The sequence below is a fragment of the Catharus ustulatus genome, chromosome 2 (genome assembly GCF_009819885.2).
Source record: "Catharus ustulatus isolate bCatUst1 chromosome 2, bCatUst1.pri.v2, whole genome shotgun sequence".
Lineage (NCBI taxonomy): Eukaryota > Metazoa > Chordata > Aves > Passeriformes > Turdidae > Catharus > Catharus ustulatus.
The window spans coordinates 36,008,744-36,027,597 of record NC_046222.1 but is presented as its reverse complement, the minus strand read 5'-3'; the positions used below and the strand labels follow the sequence as shown (position 1 = coordinate 36,027,597).

At 40.9% G+C, this 18,854-nt stretch overlaps 1 protein-coding gene across 20 annotated transcripts in view; it reads right to left on the bottom strand.

The window, feature by feature from the left end:
- DLG2 (discs large MAGUK scaffold protein 2) overlaps window positions 1-18,854 on the bottom strand; it is a 1,022,753-nt gene that overhangs the window by 548,072 nt on the left and 455,827 nt on the right. For all 20 annotated transcript variants that reach the window (XM_033052881.2, XM_033052884.2, XM_033052883.2 and 17 more), the window contains one exon: window positions 5,408-5,569. In XM_033052881.2, the coding sequence (XP_032908772.1) occupies window positions 5,408-5,569 (162 nt within the window). The remainder of the gene's footprint in view (window positions 1-5,407; window positions 5,570-18,854) is intronic.

Genomic DNA, 18,854 nt, shown 5'->3' with positions numbered 1-18,854 from the left:
ATCAATGCGCTCTGGCACTAGGAGACGCAGCCCTCCTTCTTCAGCAAAGCAATTTGTACAAATGCCAGTTTGTGGATAACCTTAACTTTGTAGACTGCTGAGCCCATTTGTTCCATGTGGAGATGGTTTTTCTCCTCTCTCCACTGGAAAATCATTCCATCAATCCTGACTTTCTGCAAGTTGTCAGCAACCCAGCTGAGCTGCAGGACAACATCCTAGGACAGAAAGAAAAGGAGTAATAGCCAGTGTGGCTCCTTCCCTTCCAGAAAGTGAGGCTATCGAAGATGAGGCAACTGAAGAGGTTCATTACTCATAATTCTTGTTTGAAAATTAGTTAACTTACGATAATAGCAGTCATTTAGCTGGTTACTTGTTTTTGCTCAATTTCCACTGATGCTTACAGTTGAAGCTGGCATTAAATTAGGAAATAGAGATAGCTGGAATAGCCTGACATTTAAAATGTTCAGACAACCAAGAAGATGCAAGATGGTTACGACCTTTTTTACTTTATCTTATTTACTTAACAAAGTGGAGTATACTGAAAAACAAAAATAAATCTAACATCGTAATAATACTGGTAAGGTTAATTTAGGAGCCAGAGTTCTCCTTCATTTAATGAACACTGATTAGCTCTATTCCTGGGAGGAAGGGGAAGAGGTACGTATTTAATTTAGAGACAGAGCTTGCACCTCTGATTTTCAGGTACCGTTGTGTTGAATTCAGATTTCCAAAACCACCAGGGATTCACAAGGCACTTTTTACTGAATTAGTACTTTCTAAGGCATCTAAGAAAACTCTCAATAATATATCATGAAGCTTTACAGATGCAGACAAAAGAATTCTGAGCTTACTACACCATCTCGTGTCAAACAAGAGGAAGTGCAAGGAAATTATTTTAAATTCCCTTTTCATTACACTACACTACTTTTTTCCTTTAAGGTATTATTAAAACACAGTTCCATCACCTCCATAAGCTGAACAGAACATTTATTATCTTAATAAGGCAACTCTAACAAAACTTCTCTGATGCTAGCGTTTTCGCAAATGTTAATAAATCCACATAACAGAAAACCTCCTTTACAACTTCAGTGTTTGACATTCAGAGCTGCTTAAGCTCTTGAAAATTTTATCTTTTGCACACTAATAGGCAGATCAACCTTTAACAGGAGTTTGAAGCTTTCTAAAATTAAGCATTTTCCAGAACTGAGTTGACTGCACATGAAATGCTACAGGAGAGTAGAAAAGCAAAGTGAATGCAAAATATAATGAGGTGAAGAAGTGGAAAATACAAGGAAAATAAAAGAGGGTCTGGTTTGCAGCAAAACTGCTCTTGTTCATTATTATATTCAGAAAGGGAGTAATCTGGCTAATGCATACTAGATGTTAGGTACGTGGAAGATAAGAAAAACATGCCTACCTTCAATTTCAGAAAATCTATTCACATTTCTAAACAGTATTTATCATAATCAGTATCTGTGTGCCTCAAAGAGATTTTCAGAATGTATGAGGACCACATTTCTTATTATTCAGCACATAAAACAAGTGCAAGGGTGTTGAAGGAAATTAGTTTTATGCTTTGGTTTCCAAAACAACCTCCTGAGGTAGTCAATAATCATAGAATCATGGAATCATAGAATCACAGAATGGTTTGGTTGGAAGGGATCATCTTGAAGACCACCTAGTTCCAGACCCCTGCCATGGGAAGGGTCACCTTCCACTCGACCAGATTGCTCAGAGCCCCATCCAGCCTGACCTTGAACACATCCAGGGATGGGGCAACCACAGCTTCTCTGGGCAACCTGTGCCAGTTCCTCACCACCCTCACAGCAAAGAATTTCTTCCTAATATTCAATCTAATAATCTAATAACAATGAGCTCCACTAGGATGTTTCTGGACTACATCAAACCACACAATCTAAAACATGAAATTGAAGCCAAATTCTTTAGGAATTTCTGTACTTCAAAATATAAGATGAATCTGTTCTATGCAAACACGGGCCATATCAGGCATTTTGAATCATGGGTGTTAATAAAAAGATGGTCTGCATGCTTCCATTCTGAGTGTCAGAAAATGTTTCAAGAATCCCTGGAATGTTTTACCTGGAGATGTACCCAGGGGAATAGACAGGCCCACAGTTTCTCTGCCTGAACTTCAGCCATCCACAAAACTTTCCTCTGTAATGATGCAAGCCTGTCCTCAAGCTGACAAGCTGGATTATAGTTCCAAACTGAGATGTCCACTGAGAACTGGTGAGCAGGGTGATAGTAGCAAGCAGTCTACATGCACAGACAAGGTGTAACACCTATGACGTCCACAGATGGCTGTGAGCGCTGGTCAGTTGAAAGGGCTAGAATCAGCCACCCCAAAGGGAAGTTTTAGAAAACACAGAATCACAAGGTTGGAAGAGACCTTCAAGATCAGTGAGTCCAACCCAGCCCAACACCTCAACTAAACCATGACTCCAAGTGCCACATCCAGTCTTTTCTTAAACACATCCAGGGATGGTGACTCCACCACTTCCCTGGGCAGACCATTCCAGTACTTTATCACTTTTTCTGTGAAAAGCTTTTTCCTAATATCCAACCTATATTTCCCCTGGCACAGCTTGAGACTGTGTCCTCTTGTTCTGCCAGTTGCTGCCTGGAGAAAGAGACCAACCCCCACCTGACCACAGCCACCTTTCAGGGAGTTGTAGAGAGTGATAAGGTCACCTCTGAGTCTCCTTTTCTCCAGGTTGAACAACCCCAGCTCCCTCAGCAGTTCCTCACAGGGTTTGTGTTCCCAGCCCCTCCCCAGCCTCGTTGCCTCCTCTGGATCTGCTCGAGCGTCTCAAGGTCCTTCCTAAACTGAGGGGCCAGAACTGGACACAGCACTCACGGTGTGGCCTCACCAGTGCTGAGTACAGTACATTAAAACTGTATGATCTTCGCAGATTTCTTTCCAAATGAACAAAAATATATGGAAACAAGTAACTCTTTTATTCTGCCAAAGTCAAGTCACTTAGGAAAAGTGATGTGATTAGGATGGACATGTGGCTTGGTCTTGGAACAACAATTTGGTTCCAAAGCATATTAACTAGATTATTTTTATGCTCAAACATTTTCCTTTTATTATATTATTTCAAAACAAATACTGGGTAATTGTCCTGTCATCAGGGCACTCTGCAGCCACTAAACATAAAAGACTGCTTCAAAACTTGCTGGAGAGGTGCACCCTGGTGCTGCAGTCCCTATGGAGAAATTCAGGCAGTGAAATGCAGCCAGGCAGTGACTTAACCCCACACAGCCAGGTAGCCAATGTGCTTGGGTGAGATGGACAGTCCTAATGGCACACAGGATATGATGTGATCCCTGGATTGGTGTTAAGGAAACTTCCCAGTCTGACCATTCACAGACTCCAAGAGTCTCACTCCCAGCACCAGAAACTGCACCCAATGCATTCCTCAGCACTTGGTACAGGCAGACTCACCACCTTCATGTATGCACAATTTCCCTTTGCACCAAATGCTCTGACCTGTAACCAGAAAAGAAGAATTTCTCCAGCCTCCTGAGCTGAGTCTCTACGGAAGGTTAAAAGATGGCACATAGACAGCAGGGGAAAGGAAGCAGGAACTTCAAAGCCATTTGAAGAGACAAACAGCTAAATTTAGATTAAGTAGCAGGCATGAGACTATTAAGTGGCAGATACAAGACACTGTGATTCTGAAGGAAACAAGGGAAGGGGACAGAGTCAATGACAAAAATCTTCATGCTGAACGGGAGAACTTGCAGGAGACACTGATTTCCAAGAGGAAACACTATACAGCTCCTGTCCTACTTCAGAAAACAGCAGCAGACAACTTTACCCTGTTACAAGAGCAAATAAGACTGGGAGCTGTTTCAAGGCAAGTGTGCATGTCTGGGGATACCCTTCACTTCACAACAAGCTTTTTGACATCATTGCTACACCCTCAGCTTGGATTATGTAGCCTTACTTGAAAGTCTCCAAATCTGAAGGATAATGTGTGGTTTTGACCTTCATAACAAGAAACACCACGGTAATCACAATACTCAAGGAGTCCTAGAGGAAGAGAGATGTTTCCTTTCCAGGCCAGAAATTGCTTGTTCTGTGGTTGCCCCCTGATGCTACACAGAGGCCTCGTGGAGGTAATCCTTTCCAAATAACTAAAGTGGTAACTCCAGCACAAGATGATCTATCACTGCTTGGTACTGTTGGCTTCTGCAGTAAAAGTTAGGTAAGTATCCCAAAAAAGTGCTAAAACCTGATAAGACAAGCATCCTACAAACAAAACACAGGACCAACAAGAGCAGAGGACAAGGATTCTCTTGCATGGCTATTCCATGAAGGCTCAATGAACACCACCTGTATTCACATCAATCTTTAATAATAAACATTTCCTCTCACTTGTAACCACACTGTAAACACCGTGCTAGGCAAGCAGTGCCCATTTCATAGGCTTTGAGCACCAGAGGGAGCAAAGCCCATCTGCCTGGTTAGCTGGAATAAAACTATTACCCAGAACATCACTGCCTCTAGTAAAGAATATTATTCTTCCCCCCCCTCTCCACCCCTTCCCAGGCCTAGTAGAAACTAAAATAGAAATCCCATCACGCTAATCACTGCATCTGTGCCTCTTCACAAGAGAAACTCTAGGAACATTTTCAAACCACTGCATTCTTATTAAAGGACAAATGCAAAATTTCAGCAATTGATTCCTTTTTGGTTATTATACAGGTTCACCAGGAAGAGAAACATTTTTCCCAATGAGATATATCAGAGGACACCAGACCCACATACAGCTAAAGCTTCTATATTTTATAAATAGTTGCCTTAGTTAACAGAAAGATGTCTCTACAGCACTCTGAATTGCATCAAAACCCACAGAAAACTGCAAGTGCTTGAGTAGCAAGGATATGAATAGAGGCAAATGAGCTCCCTTTTCAGACATAACTTGTGACTTTGATCAGAGCTTTCTGAGAGATGAAAAAACTAGGATTCCATCAGATGGTTACATACACAGTTTTTTTTTTTTTTTAAATTTCTGAACAAGGATAATCAGGAAGGGAAGTCTGCCATTTCAAAATCACTGTGTTATTGAGGCCAAGAACCAGCATTATTCCTTTCACAATGTACAAAACCAGGCTCATTTGCCAGGCATTATTTTTACTTGAGCAAAAGCCTCACTTAAAGCAGAAAGCTCACATCTCTACACAAAGCTCTATCAACTAAACTATCACCTGTTCCACAACAGTAGCCTTAAAAACCCATTACAGGACAATCAATCTGCAATGACGGATTTCAGAAAGCAGCTTGTCTGTTTGTACAACAAAATAAGTTTCCCAGGCATTTCATGCCACAGTTTTTCTCATATTTGAGGACTAAAGCCATAAGTTGTAGGGATCCTACCTTCAAAGGAGAAATGTGCGACTGCAAGACATATCCATGGACATTCTCTATTTGAGACAAGTTCTTCTCTGACACGTGAACAAGCTCTGGGCCTCTCACTTCATGGGTTAAACGAGGCAAAGTATGGTCATGTGGAGCATCCTCATCTTGATAACGATATTTCTAGAGGAAGAAAGCATCAAGAGAGAACAAATAAGCTTTTAGGAGGTAATTCCTGTATTGTAATATAATTGTGAAATAACAAAATATGATACACTAGACAATAATCACTGGATTTCCTAGTGTGTTCTGGAGACAATGAGTCATTCTTTTTTTTACCACTGTATCAGAGAGAAATGCAGCATATGTCACTGATACACAAAACTTTCACCATCAAGCAGACATTTGAGATGACAAACTGATAATGAAGAAGAAAAGATGTTGATCAGCTAAGCTGTAGTGTCAGATCACGTTTCACATCCCTGTGTTAATAATTAGAGTTCTGTAGCCCTTCTCTGCAAAATACTTGAGTTATTTTCCACTTGGCAGTGTGTACTCTCATGCTGGAGAGCACACGTGCACTTCCACAGAGCCACAGTCCCACAGAAGATTCCCCTGCAGTGAAGTTCTATCCTTATACTCTTCCTCTCCATGGAGAGCCAACATGAGGGGCTTGTCCAAGAGCCCATATGAAGCTTGTAACAAGAAGGAATATAACCCTAAAAATTAAATTAAATTATCTGATGTGCTCTCCAGCTACAACGTTTTGTAAAAAGGTGCCATCCCTTGCAGCTGTGTCCTGAGGAGGGGGTTGTTGGATAAAAGCCTGAGGCTCGTTTCTATGGCCATATAACAAAACTAAGTGTGAAGTCCAGGTACTATCCCAAGAACACCCCAAAGCAGACCTCTCCCTGCAGCAGACCTCTCTGCTGCTTGCCCACTTCACTTTGACCACTCAGCTATGGAGTGTTATTTCATTTACTCATCCCTCCTAAGGAAACTACCCCAGTGTATTCCTGCCTTCAATCTTATGTATGGAAATGTTTCAGCAGTTGCCGATTATTTTCAGAATACACATGTGACATGATTTATTCTCTTCTTTTTTGGGATATGCCTGCAGCCATTCACATATTCACTTTTCAGATAACATAATTAATGAATATATAAAATGACTGGCACCAGCCAAATATTATTTGGGCAAGAAGCCATCAGCCTAATAGATAGTACTCCAGCCAATGTCACATTTAAGGCTTGGCACACAGATCATTTAAGCCACAACCAATCAATTATTTTTTTAATCGAGTGAGTACTCTTTCTAAAAAGACGACTACTCTGAGACATCCTCTTTAAAGTGAGTCATTTGCTAAAACATAATTAGGAAAAATAAGAGCAGAATACCAGAGTCATCTCATTAACTCAGGAATGAGCAAAATGGACATGTCCAGTGGCTACTTCTTAAGGAGACAAGACAGCAATGACATAAGCCATAAGAAGATCTATCATAGAACATAGAACCAGGTTGGAAAGGATCTTTAAGATCATTGAGTCTCCAACTGTCCAACCCAGCACTGCCAAATCCACCACTAAACTATGTCCCCAAGTGCCACTTATACACAACTTTGAAATACCTTCAGGGATGGTGAGTCAACCACTTCCCAGGCAAACTGTGCCAATGCTTGACAGTCCTTTCAGTGACAATTTTTTTTCCTAATATCTAATCTAAATCTCTTGTCGCACAACTTGAGGTTGTTTCCTATCATCCTATCAGTTGTTATATGGGAGAGAGACCAACCCCCATTCAGCTACGGCCTCCTTTCAGGCTGCTGTAGAGAGCAGTAAGGTCCCCCTTGAGCCTCCTTTTCTCCTGGCTAAACACCCCTAGCTCCCTCAGCCCCTCCCCATCAGATTTGTGCCCCAGACCCTTCCCCAGCTCTGTTGCCCTTCTCTGGACACGCTCCAGCCCCTCAATGTCTTTCTTGCAGTGAGGGGCCCAGAACTGAGCACAGGATTGGAGCTGCGACCTCAGCAGTGCCCAGCACAGGGGGACAGTCACTGCTCCGGTTCTGCTGACAACACTTTTTTGCAGAAACAAAAATTTATACATAAATATAGAAATATAAGGCTTCCCAGTTCTTGCAAGTTCCTGATCTTCCTGGTGTATGTGGGAGGAGTGGAGTCCCCCTCAGTATAAGGATTGAGAGCTGCACTGCAAAATAGGACTTGGAGGTTCTTGTGGATGATAAGCTGGACATAAGCGAACAGTGAACAGCCCAGCCAGCCTCATCCTGGGCTGCATAAAGAGATGAGTGACCAGAAGGTCATGGAAAATGATTCTCACCCTGTATTCTAATCTTGTAGCACCCCACCTGAAGCACTGCATCCAGCTCTGGGGTCCTCAGCACAAAAAAGACATTCCCTTCTCTATACCTGTTCGAGCAGGTCCAGAAGAGGGTTACAAAGAGGATCAGAGGGATAGGCTGAAAGAGCCTGATTATTCAGCCTGGAGAAGAGAAGGTTTCAGGTTGAGACCTTTCACTACTTTAAAGAAGCTTGTATAATGGAGGGAGAGGGATTTTTTATGTAGGCATGTAGTGACAGGATAAGGGGGAGTTGTTTTAAACTGGAAGAGGTTTAGATTACATATTAGGAAGAAATGATGTGATGAAGCATTGAAACAGGATGAAACTCCACAGGGAGGTTGTAGATGTCCCATCCTTGGAAGGGATGTTCGAGTCCAGGTTGGATGGGGCACTAAGCAATCTAATTTAGTGGATGTCATCCCAGCCCTTGCAGAGGGTTGAATCTTTAAAGTCCCTTCCAACCCAAACCATTTTATGATTCTATGATTCATTCTATGATTATAAATTTCATTATATATGAGTAATTTGATTCTATATCATTCATATATGATTATATATACATACATATAGATATAGATATATAGATATAACATATATACTATTCTTTCCAGATGTTTTTTGCTGCTTTACACTGCCAGAAGCAGAGTGATATGACCTTAAAGAGAGAACATCTCTTTCACATCACTAAGTCCTTTCCCTATCACCGCACTGCAGTGTAGCTGTTGCATAAACAGGAGCCAAATCCCAGAGTAAACTGGTTCACCCTGAGCCTCCCAAAGAGCAGAACACTTGTGTGGATCTCCACTGATAGACTCGCTTTATAATTTGAATGGATCTATTTATCCAATAACTCTGCATTCCTGGGACAACTTCAGTAATATCCATGTTCATGTGCCATCAAGTGAAAAGTTTACACAACAGATTTCCACTGTTCTGTTTGTCTTTGTCTCCCTCCCATCCCAATCCCAGCCTCTGCCTCTCCACAAAGTATGAGCCTAGAGCATTTCTGGGTCAATCCTGCTATGGGGTTGCCTCGTGTTCTTAGCACCAAACTCATTGATTTTCATACATCTTTCCTCCCACAGCATCTCTTCATTGAAATGCTTTCAGCTGTGAACCAAAACAGCTTGACACAGCAAAAAGTCAGTGGTAAGGCTGAAAATACCAACCAGAATTAAGACACTCCTGCAGAAAAGCCTCATTCATCTCCATCACCCTACTCTGATGAGGTCCTGCAAATGTCCTTGAAAAAAATCCATTCCCTAGAAACCTTTCTCTAAGGATTAATTCAAATTTCTGGAGGGAAAAACATGATTGCACGGAAATGCTACTCTTCATTTGACAAAAGAACAGGTGGATGTCTTATGATAATTAAATTACAAATCAGTGCCTGCTGCTGACAGGGTATTGTACGCTGCATCAGATATTTAAAATCCTCTGTAATTACCTATAATGGGGGTGTGGAGTGCACTGCTGTGAATTTTTAATATGAACAGGCCTTTTTATAAGAGATCATTCTCTCTACAGTGTGAGGTTATTACAGCATCACTGCTCCTCACATCATACTGTCTAAAGGAGCATTTCTAAGGCTGTGATTGCCAAAGAGATGTCAGATAGACAGAACTGAAGACATGAATCCAGCAGGAGGTAATGGTCAAAAAGCTGAAATTTCAACAAGGGCAGTTCTCAAGCTACAGTAGTCAGAGTTCTGCACTGGCATGAAAATACAGATGTTCTTTCGATCTACCTTTAACAGATTGACAGTGAATCAAGATAGCTGGGAATTTGTCATTCAATTTTAGGCCAAAGGGAACTGGTACTTTTACAAAAGTATGGTGATTTTTGTTTGGTGGGGTTTTTTGTTTGTTTGGTTTGGTTTTGGGTTTTTTGGTTTTGTTTTTTGTTTTTTCATTGCCATCAGTTTGCAGAAAATGCAAATAGAACATTTCATTTTCTATCAGGTCAAATTAACCTAAGCTGCTGAATGTGGCCCAGCTGGAGTTGCCATTCAAAAGCACATGTCTCTGGTTCTCTACACAGCTCTTTGGCTGGACCACACTCCAAAACATCACACAGTCCTACTGCTTGCAATAGGAGGGCTGCAAAAGGAGAGAGCTAAATGTGTCAGAGGAGTCACAGTCTCTACAACACCTTGTGAAATGAACAGCCAGTGAATCCTGGCCTACAGAGATTCCTGACCTACTAGAAAACACCCTGAAATTTCAGGAGATACATAAGGAAAAATTTCACACAGCCAAAACTTTAGAGTAGATACATTTTATAGATATTAATAATGGAAAAAAAAAACCCATTACATACTATGACATAATAACCCATTTTTGAGTGAATCCCACTCCCAATCACTCTTCAAAGCCAGTGTGCTAGCCAGTGGCAGCACATTATGTTTTTTCTTAGGAAACAGTAGCAGTACTATCAGTTTCAGCTCTTACACATCAGCATTTTGAATACGATTTCTGTTTTACAGTCCTCCTAAGGAGCAGCCAGAGTTCTGCACCTTGCAAGCTGTGCGTCTTCATATAATCCATTTTACACTGAGACCACAAGGAAAGGAATTTCTGTAGAAAATTTCCCACCTGAGACAATGATCTCTTACAGATCCAGTTGTCCCACTGCAATCTGGAAATGGGCAAATTATGCAACTGGGTCCCAATACTTCCTTCTTTTTAATTCTCACTCATTTGCCTTTTCTCTCAAACCACCATTTGAGCTGCGTTGCAGCTCCCAAGTAAGTTAGCCCCATTGCTGGTTATCTGCTGGAACCTGGACATGGGAGCTACCTTTGAACAGGGCAAGCATCACCCACTTTCTGCATGAGATTAGGTCCAGGATTCTACACACTGGATTTTCTGAGAGAGGTTTTGGATGCCCTGTCCCTAGAAGTGTTCAAGGCCAGGTTGGATGGGGACTGAGCAATCTGGTTTAATGGAAAGTATCCCTGCCCATGGCAGGAGAGTTGGAAGTCGATCTATAAGGTCATTTCTGACTCAAACAATTCTAGAATTCTGTGATATTTTTTTTTTTGGTATTAGCAGCCAACAAAAAACAAAAAACAAACAAACAAAAAAAAAAAAACCAAAACAAACAAAAAAAAAACCATAATGGACTTGGTCCATTTAGACAAATGAGAAATTTGCAAAGTCCCACTGAAAAAATGTTAATGTCACCTTGTTCTACTTTGGTGCTCAGTATTTTCTTTGGTCTTCAATGTGTTGAATTTTACTGTCACTGCTCTCCAAAGGCAGCAAATTTCAATGTCATACCAATGAGCATCTTTGGAAAACAAACTTTACAATTTGCACACACAAATCATTGGGCATTCATCCAATCATGAGCAGAAATAATATTACTCATCCAACTGATTGCAAATGAGCAACACAGCTTGAATTCTGAATATTTGCAATCAATCTATAGAGTAAAAAGAGAAAAAAAAATACTCTTCTCATTATATAAAATGGAAGAAATCACAATCTGCTTGCCAAGACTGTGGAAGTAGATTAGGAAGCTTAAATCATTGAATAATTATACTTATTGTGAATGACTTGCTCTTTTGCTTATCAAGTAGATTTCCAACAAGCTTGTCACTATATCACAGCAATACCTTCCATCTGAGAAGCCGAAAGAGCTTTACAAGTGGCAGTCAAGACTGATAATATCCTGTTGATGTGCATCTTCTAAAGGTGGGTAAAATTAGGCACCAAAATGCAACACCTTGTTCAAGGTCACAGAGAGAATCAGTTCATTAAGCAGTAGTAGAACTTAGGGGATTTTTCCAGTCTGCTCATTTAAATCCAAGACCTAGTGCACCTACTCTGATTTTAATAGCAATGATTATTATTATTATTTAAATATAAGGTTGTAGTTTTGCTGTGCCATTGTAATTTATTTTCAATTTTTTTGTCTTTTTTTTTTCCTCATAAATTTTCCAGGGTAAAGCAGTCTTTCTAAAGTCAGGACTTAGGTTTTTCTCTGTCTCAGTGTAATAGCTAGCAGTGCTTTGCGTGATTTACACTGTGCTATCTCTGAGAAACACAGTGAATTTTAGGAGACAAGAGGTTCCCTCCAAGTGCCAAATTAGTTCACAGAAAGAACATTATCAGTGCAGAATACTGAGAATTTGCATATATTTTCCATTTAGTACAACAAGAAGTTCATTTTTTTTAGAAAAGAGGGAAAAAAAACCCATAATTTCTTATCTAAGTTTATTGAAAGCAGCAGGTTTTTGCCCATAGCAGGGAATATATGCTTAGTTAAAAAAACAAAAAAAGCCCAAAGAAAAAAAACCAAAAAAAACCAAACAAAAAATTAAAAACAAAACCAAAATTAAAAACAAAACCAAAAAGGCAAGTATAATGCAGTGTGACAAATATGTTTTACAGTAGTCTCATAATTTTTTTTTTTAAACCCTAAATTATTTTATTTTTCATGATGAAAAAAGGAAATGAGATGGGCATTAGCTAAGTAACTCTTCATTTTATCAGTTGGAGGTAGTTGCACCTTTTCCTCACAAGATGGCACAGTAACCATCGAGTTAAAGCAAATTCTCGCTTTAAACTATGATGTATTGCAGGGAAAAAATAAGTATTTATGCAATGTCATAAAACTTCAAACGATTCTGATTTTGGGCTGACCCAATATAAAATTATTAAACAAACAAACAAACACGGCTGTAGCAAGTGTACATAAAGAAGCAGTGATCATACATAAAGCTGGCAGATGGAAAAAAGTTTTGACAGTTCATAGAAGTATCAAAAAATTACAAGCAAGTAGGAATCTATCAGTTTTTGTGAGCTTTAGAATGAACAAAACCACTATGTATTGACAAGATAGAGACTAGCCCAGAATGCTGCATTCCTCCAGGAATTCTAAATCCTAATTAAAACCGCCTGCATGCAAATCTGTACCATGAGGTATTCAGCTCCATATGCTGCATCACATTTTGGACCTGTTAACAGCATCAGTTTAGCCCTCTGGAGGCTGCTACTTGCTATCCAATAATTTAAAATAGATTTTTAACTTGAAGTGCCAATATGCAAAAAGACATTCTAAGAGGGTGGCTTTGCTTGGATTAAATGGTGAATGTGGCTGCAGACTACAAATATCAGTAACAAGAAAAAAAGAAAACCCAGCTAATACTGATTGTTTATCTAAGGGGAGCAAAGGAAAAACGTGGGGGGAGTGATGCCATTTATCAGCATCCGGCAGTAGCCACTTCTCTGTCCCTCTGTCTTGCAATAACATCACTTGCTTACTCCTTTTTGTTGTCTTCAACCATTCCACTCAGAGTTCTGGGGGTTTTTTTGGTATGCCCATGTTCCCCCAGTTGCTGTAGGAGCCTTCATGCCTCTGCAGCTCCTTTGTTTTCCCATGCAGCCCTAGAGGCACATCCCCACTGATCCCTCAATTCTGCTGCTGCGGTCCCAAGCACGGAGGCACTGAGCCTCACAAATTTGCCTGTTCCACCACTTGCCTACCCTGAAGAGCAGCTTCTGGCATGGGGGTGGGGGACTGTGCTGAGGTTACAACTGAGAGATTGGAGATGCAGAGCTGGGAAATGCCATCAGTTGCCGTGTCTCAGTTTCCCTGCCAATAAGCCTGCAGTGGGAATGCAGCCTGGCAAAACAGACACCCTAGGTTTACATCAGAAGAGTACCAAGTCATCATGGACTGTAATAAACAAATTATGTATTAGCATTGCCTGAAACAAAGGATAAAAGAGAAACAATAAAAAAAAAACCAACAAACAAACCCACAGAACTAATGGCTTGCCCCTCTTGTGTTTTCTGTACCAAAAATATATATATTTTAATTTAGTTCAGCAGCACGTGACACTTCAGGCCATTTTTGTGTTGCAGCTGAAACCCTGTCCCCTATCTTCACACAGGAATTATTAGCCTGTGGGATTCCAGTATCATTTTTCACAGAAACAGGGCAATTCTGCTGAAAGCCTCTATGAGGCAAAAGGGTGCTCTCAGGCTAAGACAGGTGAATGCTATTGTAGATAACTGCTTCTATTCTTGCTTTTACCACAGAACTCTCATGCAATGCTAGGCTTTTCACAAAAAACAACTTTCCACAGCTGTAGAACTGAGATAGTCCTCACTTTAAAATGTCCTGCAAGCCACAGATGGCCAGTTTTTGCAGAAGTGCTGTGCATCAGCAGCTTCATCTGCTGGGCTTTGTACAGGAGAAATACCATGGAATCCTGTGGCCTTGGTCACCTGCCCACTAAAAAAGTTCTTCCTCATTTTTGCTTGTTGCCTCTTGTCCCACTGCTTGGCACTAGCGAGCAGAGCCTGGCTCCCTCCTCTTGACTTCCTCCCTCCAGGTGCCTCCCTACATTGATTAGGTCCCCTCATTATAACAGGAAAACCAATGGAAAAATTAATACGGGAGCAGTTGGAGCTGCTTGCATTAAATGATGCATGAAGACATACGTTGAATGTAAAATACCATATGAAGTACCACTCCATATACTGAAAGAAGCAGAAAACCCATTAAAACAAAAGTAAGAGTGTAATTAAAAATGTATTAGAGTTGAAGCATGTTATAATACTACATTACAATATATGGCCACAGAGAGCCTACAATAAAATTGCTTAGAACATCTCAATTCTTGCATTTCCTAAATCTGAGTGGTTAACTTTATCACCCTGCCATCCTTTAACAGTTCTTTGAACAAAAGTATACACACATAAAAATACCTCATAAATTTTAATAGCATTCCTGCTTCTTCTAGTGTGAAGAAGGCATATAGATAAGTGTTTTTCAGTATTTGTGGAAAAACAACTCTTCTTAAATAAAAATAAATTTTTTTGTGTGTACATAAACTTGACAATCTCACTGCTGTCACCCTGATAAACCTAGACCATTAGCTCTGAAGATAAAATTATTTTCCTACAAAGCAATTTATGTTGGAGCCGAACAAGTTATTACAAGTCTCAAATACTCTTATCAGTTCCCTCTTTGAAAAGCTATGAATTTTTACCGACAGAAAGATGAATTTAGTCCATTTTAACTAGATGTTCAATAGGCCAGCAAAAAACATTTGTGTCACGTGCATTTGCATGTGCTTGACACTCATAAGGGTTGAGTTAAACATTTCAATAGGATTTACTGAAAAAACAGCTTTGGGCCTTTGCAACTTAATCCTTTCACAGCCTTTCAATACAGCGTAATTGTGGTAAAATAATCTAAATTTTCAGATTTAATAAGCCCTGGTTTGTGCACAAGCAGGGAAAACAGTTGCCATTGTAAACAGAACACGGACACATCAAGATACTGCATTAACAAGGGAATATTTGCTTTACATAGGCTATTGCAAAAACCCGTATTTCCACATTTCATCTCTCAACAGTTCCTGATCAAGGGAGTTTATGGTTCCAGAGGAAGCTCCTTCAGCTCAGTGATCTGATGGTGACACATTAGGATAAGACTCCACCAGGTCAGGGGCTGGCCAGGAAGAGAGTGCCCCGTTAAACTGCACGACCTGCAGGTACACTGAGCTCAGTGTAATGGGAATATTGCTTGGGTTTGCATCCTCTGATGAATTTACCACTCCTTCGGCCATACTTTACCTGAAAATAAGAGGGAATATCCTATCATCACCTTTATTTATTCTATTTCAAAATAAACTAACAGAGGTATTGCCCCTGCATTTTCTGAAGTGCCAAGCAAGCCTCCCAGCACAGCCTTCCTTAGTTTTCCAAGTCCCATAGGGCTTAGCCTGAACCAAGGCAGAGAGTGGGTCATGGAAAATAGAACTCCAGGTAGAAAAGCGAAATTGCAGGAAAGTAAGGGATATGTGCACAGATTTCTCCTATCTGCAGAACTTCTTTTAGACTGAGGCATCTACAATTTGCCTTTGTCTTTCTTGGATATGGAAGCATTTTTCACATTTGAGCATAAGTGTGGGAATCAAGTAGCGTCTTCCCTAGTGGATGAAGACAGTGATTCTCTGGTGGGACTATTCTTACTGAGGGATTTCCTTCCACAGTCATGTTGGAAGGATAGGTATATTTTTTTTTTATTTTTAAGTGATTTGAGCACTCATTTTGAAGAAGCCAACTGGACTCTTAGTGTCTGCAAACACAGACCAGAGTACATCCCTCAGTCACAGAATCGTTAAGGTTGTGAAAGACCTCAGTGTTCATGAAGCCCAACCACTAACCCAGCACTGCTAAGTCCACCCCTAAAGCATATCCCCAGCTGTCACATTCAGATGCCTCTGAACACTCCCGGGAAAGGCAATTCTAGCACTTCACTTGGCAGCCTTTTCCAATGCCTGACCACCTTTTCAGTGGAATATTTTTTTCCCTAATATCTGATCTGAGCCTCTCCTGGAGCAACTTGAGGCTATTTCCTCTAGTCTTGTCACTTGTTACTGGGGAGAAGAGACTGACCCATACCTCTCTGCAACCTCCTTTATGGTAGTTGCAGAAAGTGATCAGACACTTGTTTTGTATCATGTTACAGTGTGTACTTGGCAGGTTATTAATGTCTAAAAAGTTCTTTAGAGCTGAAAAGTGCTATAAAAGTACAAATTAATAATATATTGCATAGAAAACTCTCTGGGCATCAGACAATGATTTAGATGGAAATGTATTACCAGTCCATGAAAATCAAAGCTCTACATGTCTTAACCTGGAGAACCTTCATTGCTTTTGAAAGTTATTACCTGACTTTTCCATTGGATACAGCCTAACGCTCTGCCTACCTTTGTGCTGAATTCTACAATATTTTGTACCTTTCTTGATTGTTTTTGGTGGGTTTGCAGTTGCAAAGAGCAGGAGAAGGCAAAGGACAAGGTTGAATATTTTAGAAGTTAGTCATGTTATCTCTCAAGAAATATTTTCTTTCTGGCAGACTGACCTTATCAAAGTTCAAAGCCATCCCTCTTTATGATAACACTAACTTAATTAAAAGGTTAAATCCCTCATGTGCTGAATGAAAAATTCCTATTTAAAAAAGTCTAGATAATGTAACAATTTTTAATTTATATTTTCATCTGAAAAAAAGTAAATTTATTGTATAAAATAACAAGAAGAAAATAAAATCTACATTTCTTTGGTCCTAATACCTAGCTTTCAGAAAGGCTGTAAGGACTGTCAGCTGAACAACAATGTCATGGTACATTTTCTGTGTTCTTAATTATTGGAAAATCAGGACAAAGCAAAACCCAACCAGGTTAAAATTAGATTCAGCCCAGATCATAAGGCAATCATGAGGCACTCTTAACTTTGAAATGAAAGACATTATCTTAAAATGATACCCAAAACAAAACTCAGACAATCCCAAGCAAAAAGCTTGGTCTAGACACAGCAGTTTTATTAATAGACAGAGAGGGTTTTTTAAGTCCTGATCCAACAAATGGACTGATTGATTATATAAATAAATGTTTTCCAGAACTTTATATGTGCAGTGGGCCAAATCTGCAACATCCATCTGGAAATATAGCCTATTTAAAGATATTCATTTTCCATATTTTTTTGTGCTTGGCTAAGTTCTAAATGGATCGCCAAAGACCAATCTCTCTATTTGTTTTCTGATGAAGTAACAACCTACCCCCAAACAGAAGTTTTCTTGCAAAAATTCAATCATTTTCTCTACACAAACCATCTCTATGAGAAAAGACAAGTTACTCTGCATTTTCTGTCAATCCCCTGCTACTTAGCTGATAATACCACCAAGGAAAAGAATTTGTTGAGTCTGGAGCTGTGATTTTCTGCTGAGGAAGAGAAATGTTTCCTGGGAACCAAACTGAGAGCTACAGCTCATTTTTATCTTGACAATGAGAAAGCAAGCATGACTTTCACTTGTTGTTGACCTTTGTTGCAGTTGGATCACAGATCTAAAAGTCAGCACTATATATATAAAACATTATTCATGTAAACTATCATGTATAGAGTGGGAAAAACACATTTTACTATTTATAAAACATCTCTGCATGAGCAAAGTTCTGGCAACATTAATCACAATTGTGTGAATGCCTATCCACAGCAAGGAAAATGAACCATTTTGAGTGATTCATCTCATCTCTGCTGCTCTGGAAGGGGTGGGCTGCGCTTGAAGAGAGCTTGAAACTAACAACACAAAAACTGAGATATTGGCACTGGTGAACCTCACTCAAAAGCTCCTCTGGCTCTCAGACTTTGAGCTCAACAGTGGATGTGTGCTGTCTCTTGGGAGGTGTGTTTAGTTTTAGGTATAGTACAGTAAATTCATGAATACAAGCCGCATCTCTGGGTGTTGGCAAATATTTCGGTTTTTGTCCATAAATAAGTCGCACCTGAATATAAGCCGCTCTGTCGTTCACAGCGAGGACTCGCATGCAACAAAGTTGCCAAATAGTAACAGAACGGCGGCAGGGCAGGGTTTACTGGCTCAGCTAAGGCTGTGCAGGCTCGGCCCGCTAGGGGCTGCTGACGGGACCAGGTAGCCCAGCCCGGCGCTGCCACTCAGCGTGGCCACTGGGGGCCAGCCGCTGCTGCCACTGGGCTCGGTCACCATGGCCCAGCGCTGCCCTGTGGTGGTAGGCAGGGACGGAGCCCCCCCTCGCTCCCACGGCGACGGCGGGTGGGGACGGAGCCCCCCGCCGCCTCCCCGAGCCGCAGCAGTGGCGGCCTGGGTCCCCCCTCTCCTCCCCGAGCCGTGGCAATGGCGGCGCGGGGCCCTCCTGTCTCTCCCCCGGGCTGTGGTAGAGGAGGGAAGGAGCAAGCTCTCCCGCCTCTCTCCCCGCCCCCCGTGCTGCCTGCAGGGAGCCAGGCTCCACCCGCGGTGCAACAGAGTAACAATTTGTAACAATTGCAAAATGCCGACATTGCAGCAGCTCGGCTCGGCACTCTGGCTGGCACTTCTGAGGTTGTAAATGTCAGAAAATTATTCACATATTAGCCGCTCCTGAGTATTAGCCGCATTTCCGGTTTAGGAGCAAAATCGTAGTCAAATTGGTGTGGCTTGTATTCGTGAAATTACTGTAACTTTGTCCTAAATGCTACCTGATTAAACCAAAGTGAAAACTCCCTGTGTGGGAATTGCCACCACTTGTGAACATACAACTAGACTTGGGAAGAAACTCTGAACTGTGAAGG